The sequence below is a fragment of the Sphaeramia orbicularis genome, chromosome 18, assembly GCF_902148855.1.
Source record: "Sphaeramia orbicularis chromosome 18, fSphaOr1.1, whole genome shotgun sequence".
Lineage (NCBI taxonomy): Eukaryota > Metazoa > Chordata > Actinopteri > Kurtiformes > Apogonidae > Sphaeramia > Sphaeramia orbicularis.
This window is the reverse complement of record NC_043974.1, coordinates 31,543,786-31,563,551: the sequence shown is the minus strand read 5'-3', so window position 1 is coordinate 31,563,551 and position 19,766 is coordinate 31,543,786. Positions and strand designations below refer to the sequence as shown.

The window sequence follows — 19,766 nt, the reverse complement described above, 5'->3', positions numbered from 1 at the left end:
GGCTGTGAGACGGAGAACCATAAAAAAGTGAACTAGAAACAGCCTGGGCCCGATCCCCATCAGAGCAGCCATCTTGGGTGGCTAATTATGATGAGTTACTCAGTGCACTAGTGGGAGTTAGCACCTCACCTGTATCCGTTTAGGAAGGCCTCTCCACTGGAGACTGGGATGTCTCCTGTCAGCATCTTGAATGTGGTGGTTTTTCCAGCCCCGTTGATTCCCAGCAAGCCGAAACACTGGGGAGGACCAAGGTGGAGGCATCCATTAGGGGGTTTACTCTCCATTTAACCCTTTTAAGACTGCCATTATAACAGGCTGCCCAGGTGTCTTCATTGTTTTCTTTGCAATAAAAGTGTCGGAAAACGTCTTTTTTTTTTTGCCAGTTCTTTTGCACCTTTGTTTTCAGGAAGAACTTAACTTTCAATATCTGGCCATTAATTATCATTATTTTACATAATAAATGCTTAAAACAGTGTGTTTTAGGAAAAAAAGAAAAAAAAAAACAGTCTTGACCTTTTTAACATATTTATTATCAGAAACAACTGTAAATGTGCCCATAATGAAACTTTTTGAGTTTGCAGGAATAAACTTTCAACTATTTTACATCTGCTCAAATATGCTTTTTAGTCTTGAACATTCAGTATACATGTTATGGCTTCATATTTTTTGTTATTTCCAAGCATTTTTTAGCCTGTGTGGAAGTCTCTGAAACAGTTCCTTTTTATTTGTAATAGAGTCCCACGTTGCTGCCATAAAGTTTTATAGAGTGTCGGAAAGCTTTTGTCGATAACTTTTGTCGAACGGTTCAGGAGTTGCAGTAATTTGAATGCTGTAAAGTGCAAAATGTAGCACCGGAGAGATCGCCATTGTTAGAGGGTTAAAATGTTACAGTAGATTAAAACATGACATACACTAAATTTTATCTGTAGTGAAACAGATCAACGCCAGTGTTAATGTAAAAAAACTTGACACATTACCTCCTATTTTAAGTCATTCTGAACTTTGCAATGAAAGGTTATTTTTTGCAGACATTTTCAGGATGTGGCCATTGTACAACATCGCTGACAAAAAGCAGTACTTTCACCTCATAGAACTACCTAAAACGCAAGTTTTACTTAATCTTCTTGTTAGTTTAGGTGTGTAAACTCTCCATTTCTATCCAGATTTTCACCAAACATTCAGAAAATCAGATGCAAATTAATGCCAGTTGCCATTCAATACTGTTATGTGAATATTGAGAATCATCAGCATGGTTTAAAACTACAGTGAGAAACATAAAATCTGAATCTGGCTTTAGCTTTTTCCCCTGAACAGAACTCCTGAACTGGATCACACATCATCAATTCACTTTCTTCTCAGAATTCGCCAGTTTGTCAAAGCTTTTCTAATATTTCTCTCTGTACATCTTGATATATGGTGGCGTTTTATTGGCATTTACATCCATCGCATTAAATCACGGGATGTTGCAGTCTCCTTATTGATCCAAACATGCAGAGGAACATCATTATTTACTAAATCTGTTTCCAGTGACCATATTCACATTTTCCATCTCTCCTATGCATTAAAAGTTGTTCGCAATATTTCAAGGTATTTTCACATTTCTGGCATTTGTGTTCTTATTTTTTTGTAAGTTAATTTTTATTATCACTACAATACAATGTATACTTTTAAATACTGTTCAATTGGTTTCTTTTCCTTTTTCTCAGCTGTATGTGTATTTTTACAAACCTCCATAGGCAACATAGGATGGAAATTAAAGAAAATAACAACAATCACAGCAAATAAATAGATATTTTCCACTCCAAAAATAAGGTTATAGGTATAATTCCTAGTCAGACATAGGATGGCAGCATTGTGATATTCAACATGGGGTTTTGCATCACTAATAAATATTATTATTGCAGCAATAAACGTAACATGTGTTCCGATCTTTTAGTAAAGGTGGTTTTCTGAAGTCTTAGTGAGAATGTGATTTGCTCCATTTGATAAATATCCCAAACATTTTGAATCCAAATATTATATGAGGAAGGTTCTGGTTTCATCCAACTGATGGTTATAGACTTTAAAGCGGCAGTGACTAATATATTCAAGAGGTATTTATCTGCCCTTCTAGCCTTGTTCAAGTTTTTAATATATAAATTGAAAATGTGAAGAAAAACAGTTGGATGTAAATGCACCTCACGTCACATAAAAGATCAAAACAGTAATTCTGTGGTTTGTGTTAAAATGGCTGTGTTTGTCAAGTGAGTCTGGTAGTTTTGTTGTAATTATCCAAATTACATCCAAAAATAACTAAGAAAGACTCTGGGTTTAAAAAGACCCATTCCTATTTACTGTGGCAACTTAAAAACACATACAACTTTCTCAACTCACGGCATACATCAACTTACTTCCATGAAAATTCCTAAGCTTCATGGGTAATGCTAAACCTCATGGGGAATGTAATTATCTTAATACAAACAATCTTAGCATTCACATTTGCTTATTCTAACTCCACTTTTAACATAAATCACAAATAAAATGCATTGTATCTTTTACTCAGACATAAATTAAATACAATTGCATATGCATCATGACATTATAATAAATCCAAACACAAATTACTTATGCTTTATCTTCCCCAAATAAAGTCACAAGTTTTGAACGACGCTTTGGGGCTTCAGTGTCACATTAGAAAGATCGAGGTGAGGGCAAGATAAAATTGTGAAAATAGTCTAAATATAGCTGACACTTAAACCAATAAGTAGGTGGTTACATAGTTTTTGCCTTGTTCCCAATAGTATAAAAAAAAACATGGACTAACTCTTTCAGACCCTCATATTGTTCAGTGTAGGTACCCTGTGATGAAATTACTCTTTGATAGAATTTGTGAATTGAGTGTATGAGTTTGTGTTACCGCAGTATTTCACTAAAAAAACAAACAAACAAACAAAAAAATGCCCTCATTCTACAGCACAAACAACAGCCACTAAATAAATACTGCAGATACAAAGCAACAAATACTCAAAAACCTTGACAGCTTCCAACAGCATTTCATACTTTTTCTGTAAATTGTTACAACAAATATCTTCTCCTTCTCTTTTCCTTCTTATGTTGCTGACTTTTCCCCTCGTGTCCTGAGGGCACAAGGCAGGACGCCGTCTCTGCAGAGAGCCGCAGACATGTGACCCGCCTTAGGTGCTCCGGCTCGGACATAAATATTTGATTTCTGTCATTCATTGATCCCTGCTTGTTTGTGACCTGCACTTGCGGATGCATGGAAGACGAGCTAAGCTGGATGTAAATGCATGGAAATGCAGTGTGTGATCAGCAGAGCCCTGTGAATCACAATATTCCACTGGCATTTACATTGGGCTTTGAGTAAACAGTGACAGGGAGGATGGATACCAGTGCAAAGCTCACAGAGCACGATTGCCTGTCAGCATTGAAGATTATGTTTTAAATCAAGTTTGCAGCAGTACAGTGTGTGTGCAATTGGAAAGCCTGATGTATACCTTCCTGTAATGATTCGAAACTGACAGTAGATCAATGTTGCAAGTGTTTCTTTGTCTCAAAATAGGTAAACATTTGGTTACATTTGGTTAATTTAATCACACAGTGCTAACTTACAAGTTCACTCAACTAAAGTGTTACAGTAATAAAGTAATGTTCCTCTGCAGACTTACTGCTGTTGTTTTTTTAGCACTCACATGCTTGGCAGTGCTATAATGGCAGAACACAAGCCTGATAAGGAGATTACTGTTCCTCTTAATGCCTTCTGTATACAGTGTTTAGAAGGCATTTTGATTCAACTTGGCAAACGACAAAACTGAGCCAAAGGCAGATCGAAATGTTTCGAGAAATGACGGCGCATTCTAAACCAAACCCCCGCAGAAAAACTTATCTCCTTGCTGTTCATGTCCTAATATTTTGCAAATATTATCATTAATATTCAAACTTTTGGATGTGCAAATTTTATGGCGGTGCATATCTGTGCAAGAAAGTCCGGTGACTTGTTAAAAGAAAAGAGAATTTGAGCTTGTAAAGGTTCCTGTGTGATTCAGCAGCATTTGGCTCACCTCTGCGGCAGGTACGCCCACACAGAGCCTGTCCACAGCAGGGGTGCTCTTCCGAGGGTATACCTGCAGGGAACAGACAATAAAATGGATCAGGAAAGAGAGAGAAAGGCAGAAAAAAAGGCAGAGAGGAGAGCAGACGGTGAAAAAGATAGCAGAGGGGATGGCATGAGAAAATATGGAGCGGTAGACCAAAGCAGCAGGGAAGAGGTGAGACAGAGGGAGCAGGTGGAAACCCAAGGAGAGAGTGGGAGACGGAGAAGGTGAAGGAAACTAATTTTAACAAGAAGGGATCATTTGCAACATTTAGAGAGCGCCAGATGGGAAAAGGTACCAAAAAAAAAAAGAATGGAGGCATTTCTACAGGGGAGAGAAGAGAAGATGTGAACATTAGTATTTGTGACTTCCAGAGTGACCACATTCAGGAGCAAATCGGTCTCCTGTCGGTCTGAGTACAACTTCTACACCCTTCATAACCTCCAACAAACTCCTGAGTTGTCCAGTATTTTAAGCCAAATCGAAGTGTGAAGCCAGAAACGAAAATTCTGTTTTGCTGAAAACTTACTCAACAAGTCAATAACAAGACTAAAACTACACCACGAACCCCGTTAGGCTGAGATTCTTATTACACACCGGGAAACCAAATTGGGTGAAAAGTCTCAGTAACTTTGCAGCTCTTAGATTCAGTCGGTCTAAGACTCAGCTGGAAAAAAAATACTTCATCCTGTTGATATGACTATGGATAGAGCCAGAAAATGTGAGTAGTTTTAAGTCAACAAGTTGCAAAAAACATATTAAGGTCAAAGTTATATCCATTTACTCCTATCGTGAGGCTCCAAGAACGTTGTGTGAAGGTCACATTCTGACCTATAGCTCACACTCATGCCTCAACCATGACTTGAAATTTAAGATAATGCATAAGCATCTGAAAGTATAATACCACTGATGGCTGTACGCTGGATCCAACTTATTTCCATTGAATAAATGCCAACTTCCCGCTTCAAATACATCAGTATGTTTTCTCCAGAACTCATTCCAGTCTCATTTGTTATATTTAGTTCCTCTAATTGGTGTACAGGTGATCCTTTTGTACATTACGTCTTCATTAATCCAATTTTAGAGCTAAAAGAAGGTTTAGATGTGTGCTGTGTGGGTGCTGATTGACAGGTGTGATTGACAGCTCTGAGATGGACTTTGAGAGTTTTGTTTACAGAGCTCTACTGTAGTTATGGTGAAGTTACACAAACAGAATGTTAAAGGAATTTGTTATGTAAATCTTACATTAAAGTGATTTTCTGCACATGAAAAATTGACAAATATCCCTGTGTAATTGATTGCAAATGAGATTTAAAAAAATAAATAATTGACAACCATTTGTTTATGGTAGGATTCCTTTAGTACTGCATTATGGACTGTAGCTGAAATTCGTTAGTGGTTTTTATCAGTAATTTAGCATTAGCTTGGTTTCACATGTTCTACCTTCTTGTCCAAATTAGGTCACTTCTAGCTTTAAAAAGATGGAAAGCAAAAGAATTACTAAAGTTATCATCACTAAGTGTCTGGGAACATTGTTGGCTTCTTTCATTCTTACTATGATGGATCAACAACTATGAAATCAGTTTTTAAAAAAAAAGACCCAGTGAAATATTGAAACACAGCAGCAACACATAGGGCAGCACAGTGGTAGCGTAGTGGTTAGCACTTTCAGCTAACAGCAAGAAGGTTCCTCCAGTTTTACCCGCCATTAACGGTGCGGGAGATTACTGCGGGTGCATTACGTTGAACAATTTCGAAGTGCCATCCACCATAAACAAACCCGTGTGTTTACATTCAGAGCCAGGAGGGAACTCAGGCATCTTCACGCCTGCAGTGGCAATGCGAGCCTCCGTTTCCCACAATGCATGTCGCGACAAAAAATTCCGAAGGTGCCCGAGTTCCCACCCAGCTCTGAATGTAAACGGGTTTGTTTATGGTGGATGGCACTTCAAAATTTTTCACTGTAATGCAAGAGATTCAGGTGAGTAATCACAGAAAGACAGATTTGTGATACTTAGGCTATGACTGAGATTTTACAGATTTGAAGAAAATTTGGTCACCAAAGTCTCTCGCACCTTAAAAAAAAAAAAACAGGTACATAAATTGGCCCAATCCCAATTCACTCCTTAGCCCTCTCCCTAACCCCTAACCCTTGGCCCTTGCACTTGGCACTACCCCTTGAAACGGAGCTGTAAGGGTTAGGGGTTGAGACATTCCCCTATGAAATGGGACAACCCTTTGCGACCTGTTACGTCATCAGCAGTCACCAATGCCACTATTAACAGATACAACAACTTTGTTTCTGAAAGTATTCACCAAGCTGTAACCATCTCTGTTGCATGGGCCTTGCTCATCTTTTTGCAGCTATCAACTATAAACCACAGAAATGCAATCTATGACACACTGAAACAATATTAAACAGTCAATCAAATGATTAAATTGTTTACAAAGAAAATACGTACATTTGTGTGTTTCTTTCATAACACTGCTGCACTTTTTGGCAGTGTTTACCTCCATCTTGCCAATGATTTGAACAAAATTATGGGTAAATTTCTCCTACCCCTCCGTTCGTAGTGTGGTCCTGGAAAATCTCCATTTCGAGGTCTGAACAGCCCTCCGCCTTAGCCCTTCCCCTCTGTCTAATTGAGAATCTGGACAACACTACCCCTTCACGTGTATGCAGAAAACAAAGGGGGAGGGGTAAGGGGGAGGGCCAAGGGGTGAATTGGGATTCGCCATATTTGCGGAAAAAAATTATTAAACCATCAAAAGTCATCAAAAACAATAGTTATGCAATCAAGTACTAACTCCTGTGTGTATCATGTGACTAAAACTGACAGAAAAGAAAACATGGAACCCCTAAAAACACTGTTTTTGTCAGTACAGTGTCAGATATTGAAGTGATTTTGGTTATTATCAAGAAAACCATGGAAAATGGATAGATATCAGCTCTGAAATTAAGCTCTTATGAGCTATTTTTGCTGTTATCATTATATTTGTCCAAACAAATGTACCTTTAGTTGTACCAGGCATTAAAATGAACAAGAAACTGAAGAAAACAAAGGTGGTCTAATAATTTTTTCCCCGCAACTATAGGTTAATTCTCCTGTCAATGCCCCTGAACATGGTGCTAATGAAGATCTGAATTTGTTTTTTTGCAGCTGACTGCTCCTAATGTACTAAATGCTAATGCTAGGTACTGTGTATATTAGGATGTGTAAAGTGCAGAGGCTGAATTTCCCTACAGGATACTAAAGCCAGTTGACCTTTAACCTTTATCTACCTTTAACTAACACAAAAGAATTTTGCAAAGACCACATGGCAACGCTGGGAAAATGATTTGGGTGATATTTTGTGGTTGAAAACTGTTTCGGCTGCATCAACATCCCCCACTAACTATCCTCAGGAACATTTGTATTCAGCTGTGCCTAACATGAAAACAGTTTAAACCAGGACTGGATAATAGTAATAATAATACTACCACATGAGGTTTTTTTCACACGTAGATCTATATTTTTGTTGAAAGTGCTGTTTTCTTGCTCTGGCACAGGAAGAACAAGACAAGGCCTTTGTTGTTGTTGTTGTTGAGTGTGACAGTTAAGACATTTAGTATTCACAGCCAAGGACAACTGCATCCCTTTGAGTTATACAGGATGGCTGTTTTTTTTCCGGCTATTTTAAAGCTGAAGTTTTTGAGAGCTTGTATGTAAGTGACAGAGATTGAAGCAGAGAACGTTCATTAAAACAGGAAGTGGAAGGACATGTTTCTCAGTATGAAGGATACATTTCCTGTGCGCTGAATACCCAGCAGTCCCAGCTGTATTCAGAATGCTACGAGGCAAACGTGAATTTAGAACTGCCACTTGGAGCATGACACACAATGACACTGCATTTATTGCAGAGCTGAGACAGTAAAAGCATTTGATAAAAGCGGGAGTTGCACAGATCCATCTTTCTTTCAGTGCCATGTGACAGCCCCACTCAGTACTTATCAACTTGGATTACATATACCACTTTTTAGTGATAGTTTGCAGTGCTAATGCTACATCAAAGCGCCAGATACATAGATGGAGGAAGGCAATTAAAGCATAATTCCCCTCTGACTCAAGCACCACAGCGGCTGTCATGATAAGCAAGGCCCACATTTGATCAGATAAGACAGCTGAGAGAATAAACTCTGAAGAACCTTCTGATTTGCACCCTTAAAACATAGATTCAGGTTGAAAAACACAGGCTTTGATCTCTGATTGCTAGACCTAAGGTTGTAAGACATGACACAAACACAATTTTGTGAAAATGACGAGCTGCAATGGGATTTAAACTTCCAACAAACACAAGCTGCCATTCTGAAATACCAGAACACACACCTTTGTAGACCTCTTGCCCTACTGGAAGAGTGTAAGGTCATCTTTAGCGTCTACCTTGGTTCAGATTGTATTCCTAAAAGTTCTATGCCCATACAAATGCACTCATTAGTCATTAGTCTTATACATTTAAACAGCTGCCACCACTTCTTTTAAATGTTTCTCTGTCAGCTTAGCGAGTGACTGGAAGGTAAAACTGACAGCACCGGGCCTTGAAAATGCTCACAGTTGGACAAACTTCTATTACAGTCTCCATCGATTACAGTACTGACGCTAATGCAGTAGCTAAGTGGAGGCTAGCAGGTGGGGCACATTCCAAAGCGTTCCCATTTAGAGCAGCAGGAAGAGGATAGGGAGGAGCGTGAATCTGACAGATGATTGATAGCCTGTCGATCGCTTCAGAGGCATGCTAAGATTTATGACAGGGCCCAGCCTGCGGTGCGTGGCCACCAAAGCCATGCGCTCATTGATCAATTTGTTATCTACACCCCAAATGGATGGGGCACAGCTGTGGTGGGAGTCAATGAGGGCACTGCAGGAAGAATCCTGATGCCTTCTGCCACGGAGCTGCTGTTTTTGTGTGCTGATGGCTTAGTATGTCTCATTACAGAGAACCATGTCAGCCATGAAACACACAGAGCAACTGCTAAGCTGCTCATTGAAGAGAATGTGAACTAGGAATACAGTCAGTCCCACAACTATTCATACCTTTTAACCTTTAATAATAGATTACTCAATCCAGCTGTTTTCCCCAGCACTTCTGCGGTAATTACCTGATGAAATGTGAAGCACAAATGTGTTTGTGAGCAACAAGTGAAAGACAAGTGAGAGTTACAGTGAGAAGACCAGGAGCGGTAAGAAGCAAAAGGCTGTGAGACGGTCCAGCTGTTGGTGGTGGAACTGTAACACGAGTTGGTGGGGTGACACTTCCTGCTGTCGAGCCTCCGGCGGGGAGGGAACATCTGCAGACGGATGATGCGTTAATCTCGGAGGTGGCGAGGCGCACAATGTCCCAGCATGTTTAACTTCACCTACCACAAAGAAGGGAGGGCCAGCGCTGCACAGGAGCACAGACCTATGAGCCTCTAGAACAGCAGCGTTTGGTTCTAAAGCCCACCTATGATGTTTGTGAATGTTCACAGCTGCAGACTCGCAACCTGTCTTTTTCTATTTCCTGGTATACTGAATAACACAGGTGTAAGATGAGGAAAAAAAATAAATCTCACCCACCTACATGCATTTAGAAGCAACAACATCACTACCAACGACGCAACCAGCTACCACTCCAGGTGAGTTTACATCCATAAGTGAAGGATACACGAATTAAAAGAAATGGCTGAACTGACACTTTTGTAAATGTGACAAATTGACAATTTTGTCACATTTACTGTATAAATTCATGATAAAATGTGTTTTATGAGATCAATAGGACCTTGACATTTCAACCCATAAAGACCCAAACAGCCACCGGTGACCATAACTATCTGATCTAAAATGTTTCATAACTGTTGTTCAATTAATCCTATCAATACATGGAAATAATTGGTGTAAAATACAGTTTATCATCTTTTCATGGCCATCAGATATGACCCATTTGGACGTTCAGAGGCTCGGTAGTGAACATGGAAACACTGTCATCTTCTACAACATTGATTCACCAGTAAAACCCATGGAGTTTAATCAGTGACAGTGGATGGAGACACTTGTTTTATGTTCAGTTATTGATATCTTTGCTGAAAAAGTCACCTTTTCCTCAGTTTCCTCTGTTTTTGATAAAATAAGCCTCAACTTTAGTCTGAGTTTTTATGAACATCTACATGAACAGTAACTTAAATATAGGAAAATACCTGAATTTCACTGACAAAATACAAAATACAGGGGATAATAAATCGCTTATGAAATAGAGAAAAATTCATTTGGAAACTGCCATAAAAAAGAAGCAGTGGGTCTTTATGGGTTAATCAGTTCATTATTTGCATCCGAGTGAAGGTTTGTACAAAAATTGAAAAATTCTGACACAGTGTTGAAATACTGAGAGACAAGATGAACAAGACGAAAACATAACCCAGCCTTGGTCTGGCATAGCAACGAACCCTCTTTTGCAATTTAATTTAAAATGTTTTAACTGTTAAATATTGAAAAAACATTGGCTCCACATTAGACCCAACAGTGCCCTGCTGCTTATTTTCATTCATTTATCTTCGGCTGGGCAGAGCAGTGGTGCACCCTGGACAGGTCACGGTCCATCACCCACATTCACATCTAGATAATTTAGAGCCACCAATTAACCTGTCTCGTGGTGAGGCAACAGTGCTAATGTGTTCTGCACCTTACAATAATGGTGTGGCATTTACTTTAACTATTTAGTCAAAATTTTCAGTCTGAAATCAGAAATTGGCACTTTTTGACTTTAGTTTTGTCGGTTTGGGTTTTTTTTTGGACATTGCTTACCTTTCCTGCTGATTGTTCTTTCGGTAACTTCCAGTTCAACCACATTCTCTAAGTCACCTCATGGTCTGAACAATGACAGTCACACAGCTGGTGAATCCCCTCTCAAACATGACAAGAAGCAATGCTGTAAGTTGGTTAAAGTGGCATTTGTCACCTATTTGTGTGTGTTGTGTTGTTTACTATGTTAAGATAGTTCGAAATTTTTAGACATTTATTCTAATTGTGATGGAATATGACTCTGAATGTATCTTTTTCCTGTTTTTCTTAACTCTTTCATGCATGAATTATGAAAAAAAAAGTATATATATATATATTTTTAGATTGATTTTATTGCTCAAAATTAGGCAAAAGTTGAAATGTATTTTGAATTGTTTAAAAATATGGTTTTATTCAGAAAATATTTAACCTCCTGAGACCCAGGAAAGTACAAGTTTTTGGCTTTTTTTAATTAAATAATTGCTTATATTGGAAACATCTTGATGCAACAATTTTTTCAGATGCATTTTTTTTTAATTTTCATGGAATGCCCTTTGTGGTGGACTGTGTTTTTTTTTTTTTTTTATTACATTTTTTTTTATAAAGCTGTGAAACTCTTGACCCATAGCTGGGTCTCAGGAGCTACAACTAAGGTGATACTTTTTTGCATCGTATTCCTTAGGGTCTACAGAGACTACCCCCATGTGGTTTGCAGAATACTGCCTTTATAACCCTTTGGAAAGTGTGCTTAAACTGTGTGGACATCATGCATGAAAGGGTTAAGGCATTCACAGTTTAAAAGCTAGAGCCCCCACTGTGGCCTCAGTCATTACTTGCTGTCTTGTTGGAGCTGTTAAAGTCTGTGTCTAAGCTACTGTAGAACACTATAATAAGCCTTTTGTAGCTTATAAATGATAACTCATGAGTAAACGGTTTAATATGATGACTGATAAAGGGGTGAGTGTGCAGCCCAAATGAATGTAAAAACTCTCTGCAACTTCTTTATAATGTTTTATTAATGTAAACCGGGGTAACAACCTATTTATAATCTATTATGAGCCCTCTGTGTGGGGTACTGGAACTGAAAGAGCTGTTATTTCTCTTTGCATTAAAAAATGAAAAGACCATAAAAAGGAAATGATCGATTATTGAACAATAAGAAATGATTAATGACAAAGTAGGAGAAGGAATATTGTCATAGAGACGGAGAAGCCAGAAGTCTTCCTGTGACTGTCTTACCTTAGTCAAGTCACAGATCCTCAGAAGATCGCTCTGGGCTTTGCCGTTATATACCCGTTCACGTTCCCGGGCAACGTCGACATCCTCTTCCTCTGCAGATAATGATTTCCCTGAAATAAGCCTGGCAGAGAGAGAGAGTTGACCACAGTTGGCATAACACCCTTCATTAAAATTAACATGAACTCACATGACAAATTATGTTGGTCAAAGTTTAGGCTGAGTGAAACAATCTCTGCAATTTTCATAAATAGTAGAAGCCACAGGCATTAGTTTCCATGACAACCCTGCATTTGCAGTAAGTAAACACTTTGGCAGAGCTACCCGCTTTACTTCTGCCCAACAAATTCACAGTGCAACAGATGTTTTATATGAAGTGGATCTGTGGTATATTAGTAATTAAAATGGGGAAGAATGGGAAAGGTTTATCTCACTGAAAGAACTGCTGGATGAAAATGCTTTTCTTATGTCAAAAACCAGATGGAGAGAGCAGAAAAAAATGATGCAAATGAAAGGAACAGTGAATCATGACTACATCAGAGAGAAGAGTGCCTAAAATGAGATAAAAGATGAGACTGACAAGGGAATTAAGGGGTTTATAAAATGTTTTCAGCTTTCAATTCATTCACTTTGAAGTAAAAGTTGTTGACAGCTGCTGGCACCTCGGTTTGCAGAAGAACTTATACTGGATGAGGATTGTGACAGCGAACATGACACCTCCCTGGATGGACATCGCACACAGGTTTTTTCCCACCATGTCCCAGCTGAGCGGGTCTTGAAAACGATCTTCCCCTGATGGAAAAGACAGAAAAAAAAAACCCCAGAATGAACAGAAAGTACCGGAATAAACAAATCGGAGAAGATAGGTATAGAAGTACATCCCTGAATGTCACTTCATGTTAATTTCTCGCTCTTATCTACAACCTTGGAGGACGGTTTACGAGGACTGAGATCAAAACAAAAAGGAATTACCAGATGTGTGTTTTCTTTCATGGACAGCCAAATATAAAAGTTAGAGGGGAGTGGGGATCTGTCAGCTCTTTGAAGTGTTTTTGAGACATTTTCACTGGTGAAAGCCAACATTTTAAAATGTCACTTAGCCTAAAAAAAAAAAAAAAAAATGCAATAAAGCAGCTGTCACCTATGTCATATGAGGAAATCGCTGATATCCTGTACTTTTCAAGTTGAAGCCTGTTTTGGCTAATGAATGCGTAAGTAAACCTCTGACAGCCTCCTGCTCTTATCGTTTCCAGTTCTCTTTTCTTCTCCCTCCGTCTCTCAGTGTCTACAACCCTTGAGCCCGAGGGTGGTGGTAAGGAGACAAGAAAAACGAAAGTGCTTTCAGTCTCATTCTCCGGTAAATAGCCCCTCTCCACACCAGCCCTTTTAAGTTGTGATTGCTTTTCTCTTCCTGCTTTCCACCACCGCTGCAAATAATTCCTCAAACCACTATTTCCTGCTCCATCTCTCCACAGATAAGACTCCTCTTCCGCTTTGATGTGCCTCTTTGGACTCTTGATGGCCTTCTCAACCCCAGATCCACCTCTGGAATGGTTTACCCTCTTCTCCGGTCTAAATATAACATAGGTGGAGGTCTGGGAATTATGCTGACGGTCAAGTGAGTAAATTACTGCTTTAAAGGAAACGTGCTATTAAAAAACTTAGCTTTGAAGACACATAGATAATAGGGGATGAAATTAAATATTAAGACGGGTATTTTTTCCTCATGAATTACTTACATTGTGGTATGAATTATGCTGGCCGTTACTTACCAAAACTGCTGAACAGTGTAGCCATCGCCTGGTTCTTGGCCATGTCAATTAGGCCTCTGCCCAGACAGAAATGTGGGAAAATGAGCAGCGTCTGCTTCACTATGTCATTGACACGGGTGATGTTCTGTTGAATAAACGCACAAGAATACAACACGCAAATTAGCAGCATGTGACAGCTCGGGATATCTCAGCACTGACTGGGGATTAAGCGGAGGGATGTGTTAAGTCGGCATTAGGCAAGAGCTCCGCACAGCACCCGAATAAAACTCAAGATACTCAACAAATATCCTTGTACCTTTGCATTGTATCTGCACACAATGCTGTGCTTTACAGGCCTACAAGGGTGCAAAGTGCGTTTCAGTTCAGCTGTGTTGTTGATGTGGTGCTCTAGGTATCTGCAAGTTTGATGAAGGAAAATGTCTGACTTTTTTAGATATTATTCAAGGCCTCTTTGGTCAAAGTTCAGACCTTCCAATCACGTAAATAACAGCCCAACATAAAGGCCTCATAGGTATTATACACTAACATACACAAAAAAATACACTAAAATACACAATATATACATTGAAATCACAAGAAAGACACTAAAATGCACAAAAAAAAATACACTAAATAATACACGAAATACACAAAAAGTTTATCTACAGATTTGATGAAGCAAATTTCTGACTTTTTCAAATATTGTTCGAGGCCTCTTTGGTCAAAGTTCAGACCTACCATTCACGTAAATAAAAGCCCAACATAAAGGCCTCATAGTTATTATATACCCACATACACACAAAAAACCTAAAATACACAATATATACATACACTGTAAATCTCAACCCATTGTGGACTGTTTGTCTATATTGTGTCTAGGTCCACATGTTGTTCTGGGTTCATGTCGAAACTGTATGTTGTGAGCAATGTAAAAACCGAAGCCAAATTCCTTGTATATATTCACATACTTGGCCAATAAAGCTGATTCTGAAACTCACAAGAAAGACACTATAATACTCAAAACAATACACTAAACACACAAAAAGTTTATCTGCAGGTTTGACAAAGCCAAATTTATAACTTTTTTAGATATTGTTCAAGGCCTCTCTGGTCAAAGTTCAGACCTTCCATTCACGTAAATAACAGCCCAACATAAAGGCCTCATAGTTATTATACACTAGCACACACAAAAATGTAAAATAAATAAATAAATAAAAAATACACAAAACACACAAAAAGTTTATCTGCAGGTTTGATGAAGCCAAATTTATGACTTTTTTAGGCATTTTTCAAGGTGTCTTTGGTCAAAGTTCAGACCTTCCATTCACGTAAATAACAGCCCAACATAAAGGCCTCATAGTTATTATACACCCACAAAAAAACAAAAAACAACCCCCCCCCCACACACACACAAAAATACATTATAAATACATTGAAATTCACAAAAAAAATACAATAAAATGCACAAAAAATACACTAAACACAGAAACTATGTATCTGCAGGTTTGATGAAGCCAAATTTATGACTTTTTTTAAGATGAGGCATATTTGGTCAAAGTTCAGACCTTCCACTCATGCAAATAACAGTCCTCATTGGGCCTCATACGTATTCTACAGCTACACACCAATATGCAAAACAATACATCAAAATACACAATAAATACATTGAAATTCTCAAAATGTATGCTAAAATACACTAAAAATCACTAAAGACACAGTGTATCTGCAAGTTTGATGAAGCTGAATTTATGATTTTTTTAAGGCATTTTTCATGGCATATTTGCTCCAATTTCAGACCCTCCGTTCACATAAATAACAGTCATAGTTATTGTGTTGAACCAGTCTTAACCATGGAGAGATCATTTGTTTTGGTAGAACATGTGCTCACGAGCAGGCATGTTGTGGTACTGATATGACTAAATCCTAACACAAGAAAATACATTAAAATGATGCATATCTTAATGAAAACATGCCATTCTCAGTTTATACTTGGAGCTCAGAGGTTATTGAGGATGACGGACGAAGTGATAATGCACTAATAGAAGGAGGACCAGGGATAATGTAAATATTTATGCTTATTCTGTAAGCCAGACTTTTGTTCAGGTATATTCATTTGAAGGGGTCATATTTTGCTAAACCCACTTTTATTAGTCTTTGGTACATTTATTTGTGTATTTGGACCCTAATAGTTCATAAAGTTTGTATTTGAACCCTCCAGGTGCTGCAAAGTCATCTTTATATTCATTTTGGCAAAAATCAAGTGGATTTCTACAACCTGTTTTCATTCCTTCTCAGTTTGTTACATGTTATAACTAGTTACGTCACAGCATTTGCACATATAAGGTCAAGACTTCTGACCAACATTTCTCTGAGTACGCCATAATTGTTTATCAGCAGCAGCGGTTGTAGTAAAAACTGAAAATATGTCAGAACTTTGAGCCGATTTCTTAACATGTTCAGTAGTTGGTTGAACGGAACAGAGCAGCACAACCAACAACCTGGAGGGGGTGGGGCATGAAGTGGCTCATTTGCATATAAAGGGCCAGTGCTCAAAATGACCTCTCGCGTCATTACTCAGAAATAGGAGTGAAGATGGACCTGTGGAGTTGAATTAATGAAGAATTCAGACCCAAGCATAGCATTTACAGTTTATGTAGACCACAGGGAAATGTTTTAAAATGCATAATTCCATTTATAAACTAGAAGCACTCGGAGAGCGCAGACCTCTGCCAAGGCAAATCAGTGCCCCGGATTTGGATGAAAATGTCAGGAAATGTTGATAGTGGCACAAGGAGCAAATGATCAAATTTTGGTGGTGATCAGGATGTGGTGGGGGGGCCACGGGGGCCCACTGATCTGCCCTGGTGGAGGTCTGTGCTGCCTTTTCTAGAAAAGCACTTGGAGAGCGCAGACCTCCACCAAGGCAGATCAGTGCCCCCTCCCCCCCCCCGCAACCTCACCCCCCCCCCCCCCCCCACACACACACACACACACACACATCACCACCAAATTTAATCATTTGTTCCTTGTGCCAGTATCAACATTTCCTGAAATTTTCATCCAAATCCGTCCATAACTTTTTGAGTTATCTTGCACACAGACAGACAGACAGACAGACAGACAGACAGACAGACAGACAGACAGACAGACAGACAAAGAACGCCGGCAAAAACATAACCTCCTTGGCAGGGGTAAAAAAAAAAATAGCAAAATATAACTCCTTTAAATTGTTACTAAAGGTAGACAAATACTTGTAGACCCACAAAACCTTCAACAGATCACAACTCAGATCAACCAGACAAAATCATGGTCCTTTAATTAGTGGTGGTCTCATCTGGATCAAACCTTACTTCATTTTGTTTGCTATAATAACAAATGACTATCAAACTTACAGAATCAACGTCATAACCACATTAAAATGATAAAACATTAATGTATTTTCTGAAAGACAGCTGATTAAACTGATCAAGGCTGGTAATAATAAACATGCATCCAAGATGTTATCATCCACACTTGGTGGTGAAAGGTTCATCTGTTTGGCAGAAGTGTTGTCAACATTCAGTCCTTTGCTCAAACCTGATCTAATGTTGTTTAAAATTATGAAAAGAATGATGATTGATGAATGTAATCTTCAGCATCTACATATATGTTAAAAAAAAAAAAAAAAAAAAAAAAAAAAAAAAAAAAATATATATATATATATATATATATATATATATATATATATATATATATATATATATATAAAAAAAAAGCAGGATACAGTAGCTTAACTTAGTATCAGGAGAGTAACATTATGACAATACCGCCTGAAACTTGTCACAGTAAAATGGTCTAAAATAAACCCACATCTGTGAAGAGTCATCCCCTGTTTTTTGAGCTTGGCATTTCTTTGGTGCCAACACCCAAAGGCAGCACAAACGTCTGGCATTTTACACCACACCAGGGTTTTCCTCTTAGGTTCCTGGAGGTTGTGGGGAGGGGCCCCTACAATTTGCTTTGTCATTGTAACATTTAGACATTAGCAGTCTTAGAGAAAGCACAGAACTGTCTGCAGAGTTTTTGGTGCATAATTATCAGTGCAGACAGAGGCTGAGGGGAAATGAAATTGTAGCAGAGGGTTGAAAATCTTTAGACCAGCAACAGAGAGTAACTGCAGAGCATTAAAACATAAATATAATGGGCCATTAGTAGGATAAATAATGAATACATATAATGATAAATAATGAATAATGTTATATCGGCTCCAAAATGAAGCCAAAGTGGAAGCATGTGTAAGTTGTAATACCACTGACGGCCACTAGACAGCGCTCCAAAGAATCTTGGCTCTGAAAGAATTACACTGAACATATCTATAAAAACATTACATCCAGGAGTCATTTTAGTCTCATCAGTTTTATTTGGACCCTCAAGGAAGGAATGCGGTCCGTCTTTACTTTGTTAAACAGACATCGTGTCTATTTAGCTTCAACGTCTGCCTTGACAGGGTTTGACTGACAGCTGAAATTGGCAGCATGGTCACCTGCCAAGTCGGACTTTCAAAGTTGCTGTTTATTTAAAGGAGTGATATTTTGCTTTTTAAATGGAATTATGTATTTTAAAACATTTCCCTCTCGTCTACATGAGCTGTAAATGCTTTGCTGGCCCTTTAAATACACGAGCCACTTCATGCCCCGCCCCCTCCAGGTTGTTGACTGTGCTGCTCTATCCTGTTCAACCAACTATAGAACATTTTAGGTAATCTGCTTGAAGTTTGGACATATTTTCAGTAGAGCTGCAACCAATTAATCAACTCAAAGTGATTAAAAAAAAAAGCATTCAACCACAATTCTCCTGAATCAAAGCTTTGTTTCCTTCATTTCTCTGCTGTTAAACATTGGTTCCACTGTTGTGTTTCACACGGACGCTTACTGTGATGCACAAAGAAGCTTCAGTTCAGGAAAACTGCAATAGAATATTTCCCTTCAATCAATTCGAGTCGATTAATCGAATCGTGAATTTTTGCATTCGCTTCAAGCACCTAATCGATTAATCAGTTGCAGCTCTAATTTTCAGTATGGACTACAACCGCTGCTGCTGACAAACAATTATGGCGTACTCGGGGAAATGTTGGTCAGAAGTCTTGACCTTATATGTGCAAATGTTATGACATAACTAGTTACAGACGTAACAAATTAAGCAGGAATTAAACCGGGTTGTGGAAATCCACTTGATTTTTGCCAAAATGAATATAAAGAGAGCTTTGCAGCACCTGGAGGGTTCAAATTCAAACTTTTGGAACTATTAGGGTCCGAATACACAAATAAATGTACCAAAGACTCATAAAAGTGGGTTTAGCAAAATATGACCCCTTTAATAAAGCTTTTTTTTTTCCTGACAGACAGCTCCACTGTGGTAATCATTGACAGGTTCCACTGACAGGAGATAAAGTGACTTTATTACACAGTGCCTAATGAAGTTTTCTACTGTCCTGACTTCATAAGCTCTTCCACTTTTGTCCAAATATGGTCACTTCCATTTATTAAAAAAAAAACAAAAAAAACACGATGATGCCACAATTCTCCATTATATGCAGACCACGGACATAAATGGAATTAGAATAGACTAGACTAGAGTTAGAATCGACATGCCATGATTACTCATATCAATTGGAGAGTAAAAGGTATTGCTGTAAAGTGTCATGACTATTTAAATAAAATTCATTTTATCTTGTCTATTATATTGTCCTTATGTCTTGAAGAGGGTGCATAGTGAATAATGATACTATTCTAAGATGATGCAGTATTTGTACAAATCCCATCAAGACCGAGACCAAAGAGAGTCCAGACCAAGACAAGACTGAGACCAAATGAGCTGAGTCCGTGTCGAGACCGAGATGACAAAAAATCTTGACAACT

The 19,766-nt window shown here is 38.4% G+C and overlaps 1 protein-coding gene across 1 annotated transcript in view; it reads right to left on the bottom strand.

Annotated features, from left to right (window-relative positions):
• The window catches only part of LOC115438332 (phospholipid-transporting ATPase ABCA1), a 419,337-nt gene that overhangs the window by 67,426 nt on the left and 332,145 nt on the right, over positions 1 to 19,766 (bottom strand). The window contains exons 40-44 of the mRNA XM_030161907.1: positions 13,891 to 14,014; positions 12,781 to 12,910; positions 12,122 to 12,242; positions 4,059 to 4,121; positions 130 to 236 (exon numbers count right to left, since the gene is read on the bottom strand). Of these exons, the coding sequence (XP_030017767.1) occupies positions 130 to 236; positions 4,059 to 4,121; positions 12,122 to 12,242; positions 12,781 to 12,910; positions 13,891 to 14,014 (545 nt within the window). The remainder of the gene's footprint in view (positions 1 to 129; positions 237 to 4,058; positions 4,122 to 12,121; positions 12,243 to 12,780; positions 12,911 to 13,890; positions 14,015 to 19,766) is intronic.